The sequence below is a fragment of the Rhinatrema bivittatum genome, chromosome 2, assembly GCF_901001135.1.
Source record: "Rhinatrema bivittatum chromosome 2, aRhiBiv1.1, whole genome shotgun sequence".
Taxonomy (NCBI): domain Eukaryota; kingdom Metazoa; phylum Chordata; class Amphibia; order Gymnophiona; family Rhinatrematidae; genus Rhinatrema; species Rhinatrema bivittatum.
Window position 1 is genome coordinate 241,472,058 of NC_042616.1, and position 16,063 is coordinate 241,488,120.

Below are 16,063 nucleotides of genomic sequence, written 5' to 3' on the forward strand. Positions count from 1 at the left end.
AAGGAAATGGCTACTAGATGCTGCTGCAGTTCAACAGAACCCTTACAGTTTAGAAAGTGACAGGGAAGAACAACAGTCATAGAACAGCTGTTAATAATGTAAAACAAGTGGCTTGCACAAGCAGGATGATTTCCTCACTTGCCTACTCTGTCTATTAAGTAAATCCACCTCTGAGTGTCTGTTTCAACCCCAAGCAGAGTGAGATGGGGAGGGCATACACTGAGCACCGGATGTGACTTGCTCTGAGTATTGAGAGCAAAAGGAGTAAAGGTAACTAACTGAGCCATCTGCTCACAACCATGCATTTCTGCTTTATACTGCACAATGATGGGGCTAGAATCTAGGCATAAGAGGTCTTTTCATAGTGAGGAACTGAAGTGCTGAGATAGGAGGAGTCCATGCAAGGTGAAGATCTGAGGGTAGGGAAGGAACAGGTGTCTGCAGGTAATTAAAAGCAGAGGGAACAAAAGCATCTGGGGCATGTGGGAGATGTTCCCATGTTAAGACAACTAAAAGTTGAGAGAAGAGTAGAGAAGCAGCTGAAGGAGAGAAGAGGAAGACACAAGACAAGACTCATGTAAGGAGCAAAATTGCAGTTAATAAACTTGGATTTCATCCTCCAGTCTTAGAGGAGCCACGGAGATGGTGAGAGAAATTCATGGTTAATAACTGGAGGAACAAACTGCAAAGCAGTTATCTACATATTGACTGTGTGTGTGATTGTGAGTGAGAGTGTGCATGTGTGTGTGAGAGAGAGAGTATTGTGTGAGAGTGTACACATGTATGAGAGTGCGCATGTGTGAGAGTGTGTGTGAGAGAGTTTGTGAGAGTGTGTATATATGTGCGTGTGTGTATGGGAGTATATGAGAGAGTGTGTATGTGTGAGTGTATGTGTATGTGTGTGTGAGAGAGAGAGTGTATGTGTATGTGTGTGTGTGTGTGTGTGTGTGTGTAAAACCATACCTGCTTAAATCTGATGCAATGGAGGAGCCACCAGAGCCTCCTGCCCTGACACAAGCTTGTCAGTTAATTTCAAATGCCACTGGAACATTGCTCCATTGTGATAGTATGATATGTCCATGTGTTTCTCTGTGCCCTCACTCTTGTTTTCAAATTTGAAAGAGAGACTGGTGGGACTTTCAGTGCTTCCCTAGCTCTTCTTTTTTGGCCATATGATTTCTCTCTACCTAAAATATCTTGGTATAAAAAAAAACAGTAGATAGAAATAAACTATTCCAAGCTAATTATCTGTCTCTTGCAAGTTCACTTTCTAAGGAACTCCAGATATCTTCCAGATTTAAGTTATCCTGGCTGGGCCAGGTGGTAAGGATTAAAATGAATATGTTTTCTCAATTTTGCCATTATTTTTAGACACTCCCAGTTGCTGTACCAGATGCAATGCTTAAATTAATACAGAAAAAAGTTATTTTGTTATATTTGGAAGAAAATACCACCAAGGGTGGCAAGGATGTTTTTATTTCAGGCTAAGCAGCAAGAAGGCCAGGGAGTACCTAATATTAAAAATAATTTCTTGGCATCCCAGCTAAAGTGTTGATTGAATTGCATGAGGTACTCCAAAAAATAATATTTTAAATTGAACAGGAATTCTTAGGTGTAGTTTCAATTAAATACTATATGTAAGTCAGTGACTTAGGAACATTTATTAATTTAAAATTGTTTCTTTTTCTGCCTAGCTAAGATTTAATTTCAGTGACAACTGGACATTAATCAGATCCTTTCAACTTTTTTTTTTCTAAAGTGTTATGAACCCTCCTGTAGCAGTGCTACAGGAGGCTCCTTACCTCTTCCTGGAGGCCGCTCCGAAGCTGGGGTCTCACCTACGAACTATCCAGGATTTGCTCCAGGGCCTGGGAGGCCTCAGTGTTCTTGGGGCCTGCCTGAGGCTGCTTGTGTCTGCATGGTCTTCCTGGTTTGGGCCATGCCCTTCTCCCTAGGGGCCGGCCCGCAGCACTCCTTCATAGTTATAGGGCCAGCTAGGTGTGGGCCTTCCAAACTCCTCCCAGGGAGTCGCCTGTCTGCAGCCCTATAAAAGGACTTCAACTTCCAGTCAGCCTCGTCTTGCATCGGAGTTACTTCGTCTCTGGAAGCTCCTGCTGTCCAGTGCTCCGACAGGCCTTTGTCTTCTTCGTGGAGCTCCTCGTCTCGTCTGTGTTTTGAACCATGTCTTCATTGCCTGAGGTCCCCGTCCAGGTGTCCTGATGTCTGATCTTCTTGATGTCTGTTCCTGCAATGTTCCAACACTCCTAGTCCTCCAGGTGGCCTCCATGAGGGTAAATCCATTCCGTCTGGTTCCTGTTCCGGTCACTGGAGTCTCTCCCAGCCGGATTCCTTCCTGCGCTTGTCCCGCTCTCCGCGAGGTCTGTGACCAGTCTCCTTAGGCTGTGTAGGGCGCGCAGTGGGACAGGGTGGTCCACGACCAGCCTGTAGTGGGCGGAGACTGGAGACTTCACACTGACAGAGGACAACCTGAAACTCCTGTCAAACAGGACTTCATGTACCAGAATTCCCTGCTTCACAGTCTAATACAGCTGTAGTTAGGACAGTGAGAAACTCTCTGTCAGCACGTTTTCATTTTTGGCTTCGCTGTTCTTATTGATGATAAGACTGCACAGTTTGCCTGCCAATTCTGTAACCTAGATTAGAACAATGAATGTATAATATGAGCAGGACAGTGTTGCTATTGTAACCCTTGAAGTTCAATTTTCTTTATGACTCCTTGTGTCTGAAACCTGCACTTTGATTCCCAACCCAGTATCAGAAATGAATCCACACGCTCTTTAGTGAGTAACAGTTTTATCTTTACTGGAATGAATGACTGAAATAAATCTGTTCACTTCCTAAGCATCTGCATTTGTCATATAAACACATGTATATAGTACAAGAGAAAACTCAACTTTGTCATAACTCATGTTAAGTATTTCAACCAGAATCAGCATGTGATATAGCACCCGACCTTAAGCAGTCTCTGAACAAGCAAAGTCCCAGATTGTATCCTATTGTGTGTCCATTTGAATTTAGAGCTGAAGAGGGCGTCAGTACTGCTCTTTGCTTCAACTGCCAAATCCACAATACAGCAGCCTCTATCCGAAAGAAGAGCTTCAAATCCTGACAGGGCACAGTTCAATTACTCCCAAGTCGTCCACAGCAGGGTTCCAGAAAAGAGAACCTTAATCAGTACAGATAATATTTATTAATTCAGAGCAGGGCAGGAACTCTGTTCAAGCTGAGCAGTGATCTGTTTGCACATGCTCAGACAATCCAATTTTTATAAATCTCTTTAGATAAAGTAAAAACAACTTCAATACATCTCAAAACAATGCTAACTAACATAAATACATTACACATGAATACAATTATAGAGGGCTGCTCACCTTAATCAGTACAGATAATATTTATTAATTCAGAGCAGGGCAGGAACTCTGTTCAAGCTGAGCAGTGATCTGTTTGCACATGCTCAGACAATCCAATTTTGAATCTCCTTTCCCCCCCCCCAGCTCTTAAAGAGACAGCACTCTATTGTCAGTCTTTTCATGTCACAATGATGATTCAACATTTCTCTGCCCTAGTTCCTAGAGGTATGTTACATGGTCCCCTCCTAAAACCTGACGTCCCCGGCAGGTATTTATGTCCACAGCTTATATATTAACCCTGTTTGTTTGCTCAATATCTCTTGCATCATACTACTTAGTTGCTGCATGGATATACACGCCTCTAATGGATTCCTTGAATATGACTGTCTCAATATGTTGTGGCTGTGCAACCCCTTGGGCAATTGCACTTCAAAGTCATCGAATCTACTAGGCAGTCTCCTTGGTCTCTGCGATCTTTGAGGTAACGGTAGAAGTCCTATTTTAGTCATTGATTCATCAAGAGTTTTCTTCTTCCCCAAGGAGGATGCATGCTGTTCTTCATTGACTGAGCTGTTCAAATCGCATGAATTGTTATGATTTACTGGTATACTAACTTCCACAGGATCCTCTTCCCATGACTCTGGATGAAACTCCTCCGCATTAGGATTTAATGTTCCATTTGACTGAATTTCACCAGTAATTGGACACTCATCCAGTTCAGCTGGATCTGAACTTCCGCTCTCCATAATAGAGCCATCCATACTATCCTCAGCGTCCTCCTTCTGCTTTTTCCTCAATTGCTTGGTACTATTGAATGGTTCACAGTGAATATCAGCCTCTTCTCTTCCAGAAATAAATCCACAGGGGCGCAGTAGATCCCTGTGTAACGTCCTTTCGGGTCCATCCCCTGTTTCTGGCTTCACCACATAGACTGGTATACCTTCAATTTGTTTTACCACAATATACACTGAAGACTCCCACTGATCAGCCAATTTGTGCTTGCCCCTCAACTTCACATTCTTGACCAATACTCTATCACCCTCTTCCACTGAGGATGGCATTACTTTCGCATCCCATCTGCGTTTGTTGGCTAGTTGATGTTTCTCAGCTTCCTGAGTAGCCAGCTCGTATGCATACTTCAACCTCTGACGTAACTCTCGTACATATTGGTGATGAGTTTTAGCGTTATGACCCACTGGACTGATGCCGAAGCATAAGTCTATTGGAAGTCGAGGTTCTCTTCCAAACATGAGAAAAAACGGAGAAATTCCAGTACTGTCATTCCGAGTACAATTATAGGCATGTACTAGTGGCCGAACATATTTTCTCCAATGTTCCTTACGCTTATCCTCTAATGTACCCAACATTTCTATTAAGGTTCTATTGAAGCGTTCTACTGGATTTCCTCGAGGGTGATATGGAGTGGTTCTGGATTTAGTGCCTGCTATTCTACATAGCTCTGAAATGAGTTCAGATTCAAAATTGGCTCCTTGGTCACTATGGATTCGTTTTGGAAATCCATAGTGGCAGATGAAATTCTCCCACAGGGTAACAGCAACAGTTCTTGCAGTCTGATCTCTAGTGGGATATGCCTGAGCATACTTAGTAAAGTGATCCGTGACTACCAAAACATTTCGTGTATCCTTGTCGTCAGGCTCTAAGGTAAGGAAGTCAATGCAAACTAGCTCCATGGGGGCGTAAGCTTTTATATTTACCAAGGGGGCTGCTTTTTCTGCTCTAGCTTTTCTCCGCACACATCTTTCGCATGTCTTCACCCATTGCTCTACCCCATGTGCCATTCTCGGCCAATAAAAACGTGCACGTGCTAAGTCCAAGGTCCGTTCACAACCCAGATGGCCAGTTTCATCATGTACCCCCTCCAGAGCTCTCTGACGATATTTTCTTGGAATCACAAGTTGTTGGTGTGGTCCTCCACTCCTCATCACTTTTCTGAAAAGTACTCCCTCTTGAAGACATAGTTTTTGCCATTCTCTGAAGAATAATCGAAATTCTGGATGCTTCCGATTCCTGTCTCGATCTTCAAATTTCTCACCTCTCTCCAGCATCATTATGACTTGGGATAAACATGGGTCTTCCCTCTGGAACACTCTCCAGTCACCCAAGGTAAACCCAGGTAGGGTGGGTTGTCCAGGCCACAGGTCCGGGTCATCAAAATCATCTGGAACAGCATCTCCTCCTGCAGGTAAGATTTCCACCAAGGCACCAGGGCTGCACTCAAACTTGGAAGTAGAATGAGGTGTAATGGGAGTGTCGTAGTCTCCCGAATCTTCTGAAATATGTGTCAAAATAGAGACATCATGCTTCTGGAATGCCGCCTTACATATTACCTTAGATAGAGTGTCCATTCCTTCTTGATCTGTCTTCACACGAGATAGCATCTTGGCAACCCTCTCCTCATATTTCAAAAATTCTTCATCATCTTCTTCAGGATCATGTGGTCTCCTAGACAACCCGTCAGCATCTATATTGGCTTTACCAGATTTGTATCCGATGTCAAAGTTGTACAGGGAGAGGGATGCTAACCATCGATGACCTGTGGCATCCAGTTTAGCAGTCGTCAGGACGTACGTCAGAGGGTTATTATCTGTCACTACTTTAAACTCTGCACCATATAGATAATCATGAAATTTTTCACAAACTGCCCATTTAAGGGCTAAAAATTCCAATTTGTGGATAGGGTAATTCCGTTCACTTTTAGTGAGCCCACGACTGGCATATGAAATCACTCGCAGTTTTCCTTCTTGAATTTGGTAAAGTGCAGCGCCTAGCCCTGTAGTGCTGGCATCAGTGTGTAATACATAAGGTAGCTTCCAATTTGCGAAAGCCAACACAGGGGCAACCGTGAGTTTTTCCTTTATAATTTCGAATGCTTTCTGACATTCTGAGGTCCACCGCGTACCCAATAGCTGCTGACTTTGAATCCGGGCTTCTTTCCTATCCTTTCGACTGTTTGTTAGTCCCACCAACAGATTACTGAGCGGCTTCACCAAGCGTGAGTATTGATTCACGAATCTTCGGTAATAGCCCGCAAATCCTAGAAAAGATCGCAGCTCTCTAATGTTTTTAGGTTGTGGCCACTTAGTAATGGCTGAAATTTTCTCTTCATCGGGGAGCACCCCCTTCTCTGAGATATGATGACCCAAATATTTCATTGACTTCTGAAAGAATTTACATTTAGATGGAGAGAGCTTCAATCCGCATTTCAACAGTCGTTGTAACACCCTCATCAATCGGTCCTCATGCTCTTCCAGTGTGTCCGAGAATATTATAAGATCATCCAAGAAGGCCACAACTTCATGTAGATTAATATCAGTCATTACTTTCTCTATCATTCTTTGAAAACTTGCTGGAGCATTTGTCAGTCCTTGAGCCATTCTCTTAAATTGCCAGTTTCCAAAGGGCGTGGTGAATGCAGTTTTAGGCCTATCCATTTCTTCTACCTCAATCTGATAGTACCCACTCTTGAGATCTAGTACTGAGAACCACTTGCTACCTGATAGGAGAGTGAATGTCTCTTCAATTCGAGGCAATGGATAGGAGTCTTTTCTGGTTATGTTGTTCAATTTACGATAATCAACAACCATCCTCAAGGTACCATTCTTCTTTCTAACCAATACCACAGGTGAAGCATAAGGGCTATCAGACTCCTCAATCACTCCTGTGGCTAATAGCTCCTTCAGGTGCTGCCTGAGATCCTCAAAGTCAGCTGGGGATACATGACGTGTGCGCTCTTTAAATGGAGTTGGATCCAACAGGGTGATTTTATGCATTATTCCTGGAATGCATCCAATATCAAGGTCATGACAGGAAAATGCTCCTTTTGCCTCTTGATTAATTTTCTTTTCTATATGCTGTTTAAACTCTTCAGATATTGGAGAATCTCCGAAGTCTAGCGACACCTTCTCAGACTCCATGTTACCCTCTCCAATAGATTCTAGTTTAGCACCATCCTTATAGGTCGAGCCTGTAACGTTCATGGTCCTCACTATATCGACTGGCTCACCTACACCCAGTGTCCTTCTAGGAGGCAAACTGATGCTACAATCTGATATATTCTTCATTAGCACCCTAGCCTTTGTGTGCGACTTACTGCCAGTTCGGATGAGTTGAGGTTGTACTAGTAAGCCTCCGGGTAGAGGATAATTTTCTGAAGCCTCAAGCAATATGGACAAACTCTGACCATGTCTGGGCATTCTCAGAATGCATTCCACTTCCTTCGCTTCATCCCTTTCGAACACTATTGGTCTGGTGCTGGTCAATCTAGCCATCATTGGCCTAGTAACTCTTTGATTGGAACTTTGATGAGAAACATAGGTCTGATATGTAGTTACCCAATTTTTGTCCATGGCTAACTCCTTAAGGTAATTTGGGCCAGCTAGTTCTTTACAGTCATGTATTAGATGTCTGAGAATATTCGTTCCCACTATTAAAGGCAGGGGTTTGTTCTTTTGATCGGGACAGACTAGAGCAAGGACAGAATATTTGTTCCCACTTCCACAGGCCTCCTTGGGAAACTGTACTTCAACTTCACTATACCCCAGATAAGGAACAGGTTGACCTCCTGCACCCGTAACACAAAGTAAGTCTTCTAGCGGGTATAGCTTCCGATGTGATAAATAGTCTTCATAGAAGGTTTGTGTTATGCACGTCACTTGAGAGCCAGTGTCCACTAAGCAAGGGCACTGCACACCATCCAAATAAGCGGTTGCAGAACAAACCTTTCCCACGAGGCGTTTCAAAACATCATCTGGTAGAGGACATGGTGGGATATGATCACTGGATATTTTTCTTTTGGGACTTATCTGAATTGCATTTGGTGCCTTTGTCTGCCCCTCGCAAAAGCACCTTTTTAGTTTAAAGGAGTATTTGAAACCTGCCTAATGCTGGGTATTTTTTTTTTTTCAAATTTTTCCCGCAATTTCTGTTGGACTAGAGCAGCATTTACAGGATTGATGCATTCTCCCATCATGTGTCCATTCTCTCCACAGTTATAGCAAAATGAAAGTATCTTGGGATGATGCCTCCCTTTTTGAGGCATCTTCTCTACCCAAGAGTTTTTTCGCATCATGCTGTTTGCAGCAGGGCTATTTACTATTTCTGAATTGGCAGCTCTACAATGAGTGATCAATGGGGCGAGCAAAACATTATCTTCTCCTGAAAATGTTCCCAACTCAGATCCCACCTTAAACTCACTTGCCTCTGGTGTCATATGTTGAGCAATGCTTATGTCATTTGCTAGGTAAGTCCTGCTTACAGGTTTAATCTGGGTAACTCCCAATTGACGTATCCTCCTAGATTCTTTCATGTTTCTTTCTTCCTCAATCGTTCTAATTTTAAATAGCAGCTCCGAGTACTGTGGCAGTTTCTTCGACTGGCTCTCTAATAAGTCCCTCAATTGCAGTCGGGTAATCAGGGTCTCCTCCCAGCACCCACGTACAAACTGTTGTAGTAACTGCCTGTCTGGGGCGAGCCCAAAGAAAATTCCCCGCTCCACGACTTTCTGTAACAGGACCTGAAGCCTTCTCAAATAGTCTGAAGATTTTTCTTTGCCATTCTGGAAAGTTTCAATAAATTGAAAAAATAATTCCTCTCCATTAGTTACACTGCCATATGCCTTCTCCAGTTCCTCTAAACACTGCTCTGCTGTGGCGCTTTTATCTATGTAAGAGACAATATTTAAAGCTGGAGGAAGGAGACTTTCAATTAATTTCCTTTTTTTTGCACCTGCGGTGAGATCTGGATCCTGCAGTAATTGCTTAATTTGAATATGCCAAGTTTCATAGTCTCCTTCATTACTAGGTTTAGGGACATTTCCAGAGAAAACTTTAATTTTGTAGTACGTATGATTCAACTCTGCACCCTTTTCCTTAGGAGTTTTGATCACATGCTCCACTATAACCTTTGAAACATCCGCAGGAATAGAAATTGGTGGAATGGAATATTGAGAAGAATTGACTGCCACAGAATGTTGGGTCAGCATAGCATCCCGCCACTTGGGAACGTTTTTTTGGCTTTTAACTGGAGTCTGCAATATACTCTGGGGTGATTGATCCATATCTCGTGTTTCTTTTTCTTGTGACCCCAAACTCTCAATCATGAGAGCAGATGTTCTTTTCCTCAGATCTTGAATATTGATTTTATGACTGTCAGCTATATATGCTAATTCTTCTTGAAGTCGATCTGTCATATCTAAAAGTATGTCACTCACTAGTGGGTCAGTGCATGCTTCAGGGGACATCGACTCAACATTCTGTTCTGATACTGTCTCATCTAAGACAGGTAAAATTATCCACTGACTGTCCAGTTCCCCTTTTAAGCTCATTCTTTCTAAAATAATTATAGAAAGCGGTTCTTCAAACTCACACAAAACTTGATCAGATGACTCAGCTCTTAAACGTTTCAATTTTGTAACTACACCCGCTGGGCTTAATGCATCTTCTACACTTGCTAAAGATATTTCAGGATTTACAGAACTCAGAATAACAGATCTATCAGGAATACAATCATAGTACTTGCAATACTCCATTTTGTATGAGAAAGAAACAAAGAGAATACTGTGCTCACTTCACTAATGATGCTGGGTCGCTCAGTAGCAGGTCAGACAGAGAGAAGAAAAAAAAAAACACTGCCCCACGTTGATGCGCCAGAATTTGTTGTAACCCTTGAAGTTCAATTTTCTTTATGACTCCTTGTGTCTGAAACCTGCACTTTGATTCCCAACCCAGTATCAGAAATGAATCCACACGCTCTTTAGTGAGTAACAGTTTTATCTTTACTGGAATGAATGACTGAAATAAATCTGTTCACTTCCTAAGCATCTGCATTTGTCATATAAACACATGTATATAGTACAAGAGAAAACTCAACTTTGTCATAACTCATGTTAAGTATTTCAACCAGAATCAGCATGTGATATAGCACTCGACCTTAAGCAGTCTCTGAACAAGCAAAGTCCCAGATTGTATCCTACTGTGTGTCCATTTGAATTTAGAGCTGAAGAGGGCGTCAGTACTGCTCTTTGCTTCAACTGCCAAATCCACAATACAGCAGCCTCTATCCGAAAGAAGAGCTTCAAATCCTGACAGGGCACAGTTCAATTACTCCCAAGTCGTCCACAGCAGGGTTCCAGAAAAGAGAACCTTAATCAGTACAGATAATATTTATTAATTCAGAGCAGGGCAGGAACTCTGTTCAAGCTGAGCAGTGATCTGTTTGCACATGCTCAGACAATCCAATTTTTATAAATCTCTTTAGATAAAGTAAAAACAACTTCAATACATCTCAAAACAATGCTAACTAACATAAATACATTACACATGAATACAATTATAGAGGGCTGCTCACCTTAATCAGTACAGATAATATTTATTAATTCAGAGCAGGGCAGGAACTCTGTTCAAGCTGAGCAGTGATCTGTTTGCACATGCTCAGACAATCCAATTTTGAATCTCCTTTCCCCCCCCCAGCTCTTAAAGAGACAGCACTCTATTGTCAGTCTTTTCATGTCACAATGATGATTCAACATTTCTCTGCCCTAGTTCCTAGAGGTATGTTACACTATGAACTCGCAAATTCCTTTCCAGAACTGCAAGTCCCGGCAGCCTCTCCGATAGAACACGGGAGAAGCTTCACAAAAGTTCCAGACTGAAGAGGAGGAGGGGGGCAGCAGCCCCTCAGCCGGGATATGCTTGCTCAGCAGGGTGTAGCACGCATGTGTGAAAGATAAGAAATGTGGAATGTATAAGAAGCTACTCCCTGCCAGGGAGGGGGGTGCAGTTTTTCTGAAAACCATTTCAGCTGCATCTATTTTTGCTGGCAAAAAGAAAAAGAATAAAAACTTTTCCTTTCTTGGACCAAGTGCCTGGAGTCTTCTGTTTGTGCCTGCTCTTTGTAGCCTAATACAAGCCCATTGGGTCTGCCGTGACGGTGGGCTGTGTAGGGCACCCTGAGAGACAGTGCCGATGTCTTCCTTCCCAGCTTCTCGTCTTGTCTGGACTTCGTCAAGTTCCTCATCCCTGATGCCGTTGCATCCGCCCTGGTGTTATTTCTTTGCTTCAACCCTCGTCTGTGATGCCGTTGCATCAACCTTGGTCTCATGTCTTCGTGTCAAGGCTTCCGTCTGCCCTCATCCTCAGGCCGGCCTGCTGCTCCATGCCGATTCAAGCGGCAGGTCCGAAAGGGCTTGGAACAGTCGGAGGACCATTTCCCCTACCAACATCATCTGTTGTTGACTCTGGGAGCTTGCAGGCCTGGCAGAGGGTAAAACCGTGTTCTGCCATGCTGGGACACGTCGCCAACCCTCGGTTCGGTCCTGGATCTGTCTGGGGTCAGGCTGAGGCCCAAGGTCACACTAAACACCCCCCGTTTCTAACAGAATGCAAGGCCTCTCAGGCAGCTACGTAACATAAAGAAAGAGTAAATGCTTCAATGTAGGAGGGGAGCAAATGTCCTTTTGAAAGAAAGGTAATTCAAGCTTAGTCCCTTTCCCTTGGAAATTCCACTGGGGGGGGGGGGGGGAGGGGGTGAGTGAGAAGGAGATATTTGGTTCTGGGAAGTTTTAGAAAATTTCTGGAGAGAAGTGAATGATCCTGTTGACTGTACCATTAGCTGAACATCAATGTCACCCCGAGGGGGGGTGGGGAGAAGGATATTATAATTAACTCATCTCTGGAAGCCTATCAGACACTGTTGGAATTCAAAATGGTGATTGACAGTCCTTTGCCTCAGAGCATAGTTAAACAATGTATTACCTATTCATCCCTGTAATCAGTAATGTGCAAGAGACTGAGTACTAGTAAGACATAGTAACCAATCACAGCTATCTTTTTGAAATCTGGAAAGAAAAGATAGGGGCTTTTTTTTAATTTCAGAATCAGGCAGAGAAGGAAAGAGCCAGGTACCATGAATTGCATTCTGTGTTGGGCCAAGAGAAAAAAAATGGAAGGGAAAGAGGAGTTTTCCAGTAAGTTACCCTGGCAAGAATTCATTTATCCATTAAACTGAAACAAGCATAGGGACCGATTTTAGAAGCATTTACGCACTTAAAACTGGGTTTTACACGTGAAAATACACCTTACCTGTGTAAGTTGGCTTTTGAAAATTGCTACAATATATGCCATGGAATTGTCCATAGGATTTACCTGTTTAAAGTGCAGTTTACACAAATAAATGGCTTTTGAAAATTGCCACAGTAGTAGTTACATTATCACATGAAACTACTTTTGTAAATTCACCTGATAGAAGCCTTGTTATTTTGTAGAAAAGCGCAAGTAAGAACATTTTAGATAACTAAAAATAAAATAAAACCAAAAGTTATCTGAACAGCATTAGGATAGTTGCTTACATTATATACAGTATTAGGAAAACTGAGTTTCAGGGAATAATTTGGAGGTCCATATTCAAAACCGTTAGCCGTCTAAATGACTTACCCAGCTATATTCAGCCTTTATCCGGCTAAATTCTAGCTGTCTAGCATGTTAGGCGGCTTGAATTTAGCCGGATAAGTTAGGGGTGGTTCAGGGGCGTAACTGGGAGGAGTTGAATTAGTCGATTAAGTTAACCGGCTAACTCCAATAATCAGTTAGCCGGATGATTTAGCTGGATAAATCTGGTCAAGTCAAATCTATCCTAAAGTTAGCTGGCTACAGTTATCTGGCTAACTAATTAAGGCCTAGATTCATCGTTTTGTTATAAAATTGTGAAAAATAGCGCCCGTGATAAAAAAAAGGGGGATTGGTTAGGTTAAATTTCCTGATCCTGCATAGCTATTTTACCACAACGTGCAGCAAATTTATTGCACCTGTGATATTTTCACATCAGAAGTTGAGAAGTTTGCAGTCAGGCTTTTATTGCATTTTGGGGCTGCTGGAGAGAGAGATGAACAGCACAGTAGACATCAGCGAAGATTTTATGTGATTTGGAGTGATGAAAGGTACACAAAAGATGAGATTGGTACATTGTACTCTCGATCTAGCTTGATAGCAGCTAGGTAGAGAGTGTTTCAAGCTAGGCCCTAACGCAATTTCATGAATGGCCCCCTAAGATAGATGGCTATATTCAATAGTGTGACTGCACTCTTCAATATGCCTCCATAGTTAGCTGGATAAATTTATCCGGCTACCTTTGCTATCTGGACTGTGTCCGAATATAGACCTCCAGAAGATTAGCTGTGATTTTATTCAGAATAGAGAAGAATTTTAATTTATTTTTGGTGAAGTTTTGATAACATTTTCTCTGTAAGGCCACAGGGAGTGCTGGAAGTCATCATGGATTCTTTAAACATCCAACTGCTGTATTATCACCCAAGGATTGCAGAGAAATTCATCTAAAGCATTTGGCAAACACATGAGATTGAACTGAAAAATCACATGCTAATGTTTTTACCAGAATTTAAATGGGGACTTTGACACATTTTTTATTTGCTTGAACTAACTAAACAAAAAAAGGGCAAGGTCTGTGGCGTTCTGTTTATAAGTTGCAAAAACTTAATTTTTCTATCTTTTCCTATGCTAATAAATTCTTCTTTTACTATAAGGACATGTGTTTTTGCCTCCTTTAGGGCTCAACCTGCGGAGGAATGGACTGGTAGGCAAAAGATAATCTAAGCTCCAGCCATGCAGTCCCTGCAGTGCTCCTGAGGGGGTATTCCCTGTTCTCAACACAACTCCCTGTGACATCAATTTCTACCAAGGTTGGTGTTTCTTCTTCAGTGTCTCCTGACATTTCTTTAACTCCAGCTGACTACTGGAAGTCTAACCTAATTAAATTTGATCCTATTACTCTGGAAGACATCTGAAGGGCCATATACTTCTTGAAAAAACTGAGTAAACAATTTCAAGATCTTTCTTCTTCGCTTGACCTAACAAGAGGACAATTAGATGTTCAAACTACTTCAATCAATCATGGTCTGAGAACTGAAGCTATAAAATCTCAAAATGCTGCATTTCAAGAATTCAGGATTGCATCTATTAAAGACAGTTTGTCAATACACAAAAGACTTGAAATCTTTGAGAATAAATCTAGAATTTACATTTGCGATTTCTTAATTTTCCCAGATATCTCCTTATCTCTCCTCTGGATTTACTGAACAAATATTTGAAAGGGGGCTTTGCATTCCAGAAGATTCTTTTCCTTCTATAATTAAAGGCTATTATCTGCCCTTTAAGAAAAAGAGATGAGAGAGGGCAAACTGATGCATTAGATGTATTAGAGATCAAATTTCACACGATTTTTGGAACAGTCTACTGAAAGTATTGACAAGCGTGCTACTTTAATGTTAATGTGCTCCTTCCTTTTTGGAACATAAGACATGGGTCTTCCCTGACATCTGTAAGTAGATACAAGTAAGGAGGAAAGCCTTCCTCCAATTTAGGGAAGTTGTTACTGGGTTGGGGGGTAGCTTTTCATTAAGATATCCTGCCAAATGTGTAATAACTATGTGTTTTTTGAACCCATGCAATTGAAAGCTATTGTAGAGAACAGGTCTCCTCAGTTTCTATCTCCAATCCCAGATCCTTGTCCTTCGTTAGAGGTCTGTTTAAGGCTCCTTAAAATTGCAAAAATTTGTTCTTCTTTTCTTTGTTTAGCTATTTTTGTAAACAGTTCTAATTTCTGAGATTTTTTGCTTATTGTTAATTTTGAAAATTATAAATAACTAAAAAAAAAAAAAAAAGAAATATTGAGAAATATTTAAAAACAATGCACATATATTCGTCATTGCTATAAAACTGTCCTAAGAAGTTATGTCTTTAGATATACTGCAAACCGTAAGATGTAAACTTCAGCTCCAACTTGACATTGTTTCAACAGAGAAGGTATAAAATGACACTGGCTGAGCAGAAGCATGTGTGCAGCAGAAGCAAAATGTTAACAGCAGTTTGTAGCACTGAAAACCCCAACAAAGATACGCCAAGGAAGCCTTTTCCTGGAGAAACAATGGCCTTTGTAGGGTTCTACCTTGATCCTTTGTTTGGTATTCTGGTCATAACTTTTGTTGAAGAACTGAGGAAGGTCTGTACTGTTCCATTTTAAAGATAATGTCAGAGATTTGTGCTAACATGGAGATGTTGCATTGTGAGGACACTTCCAGAGGCTTATAGGGATAAGTTGGAGTTGAAGTTTACATCTTATATTTTGCAACATCTAAAATATTTATAAGGTCTTAGGGCAATTTTATAGTAATGAGGAATATATATATGTACATTGTTTTTAAAAATTTCTTGATATTTCTACTTATGAATATCACATGGAAGTTGAAATAATTACAGTAATGAGAATATATAAGTCTAGCTAGATTTTTTGAATACAATCACAAAAATATTATATGTGTTAATCAATGAATAAGATGTTCTAATAAACTTTATAAAAGATTTTTGTGGTTTATCCCATATATATTTTTATATACATATATACACACACACACATATATATGGAGCTTTGGCAAGTCAAAGAACCTAGATTTCCTATAAATAAATATGAGTTTCACTTTACAGTTATGATGGTCAATAGCAATTTAAATTATATTTAAATAAAAGGCATGATGCTTCCAAGATACATACCCATTATTCTCTTGATGGAGTTCAAAAAAGTGGCAAGCAGCATAGGGAGGTAATTTTCCATTAGAGACACCCAATGCCATTTGGAGAGCACCGATGGTTGTGTCATGCTGAAAA

The 16,063-nt window shown here is 41.3% G+C and overlaps 1 protein-coding gene across 2 annotated transcripts in view; it reads right to left on the reverse strand.

The window, feature by feature from the left end:
* ACPP (acid phosphatase, prostate) overlaps positions 1-16,063 on the reverse strand; it is a 183,349-nt gene that overhangs the window by 54,360 nt on the left and 112,926 nt on the right. For both annotated transcript variants that reach the window (XM_029589330.1, XM_029589331.1), the window contains exon 9: positions 15,950-16,056. In XM_029589330.1, coding sequence (XP_029445190.1) covers positions 15,950-16,056 — 107 coding nt within the window. The remainder of the gene's footprint in view (positions 1-15,949; positions 16,057-16,063) is intronic.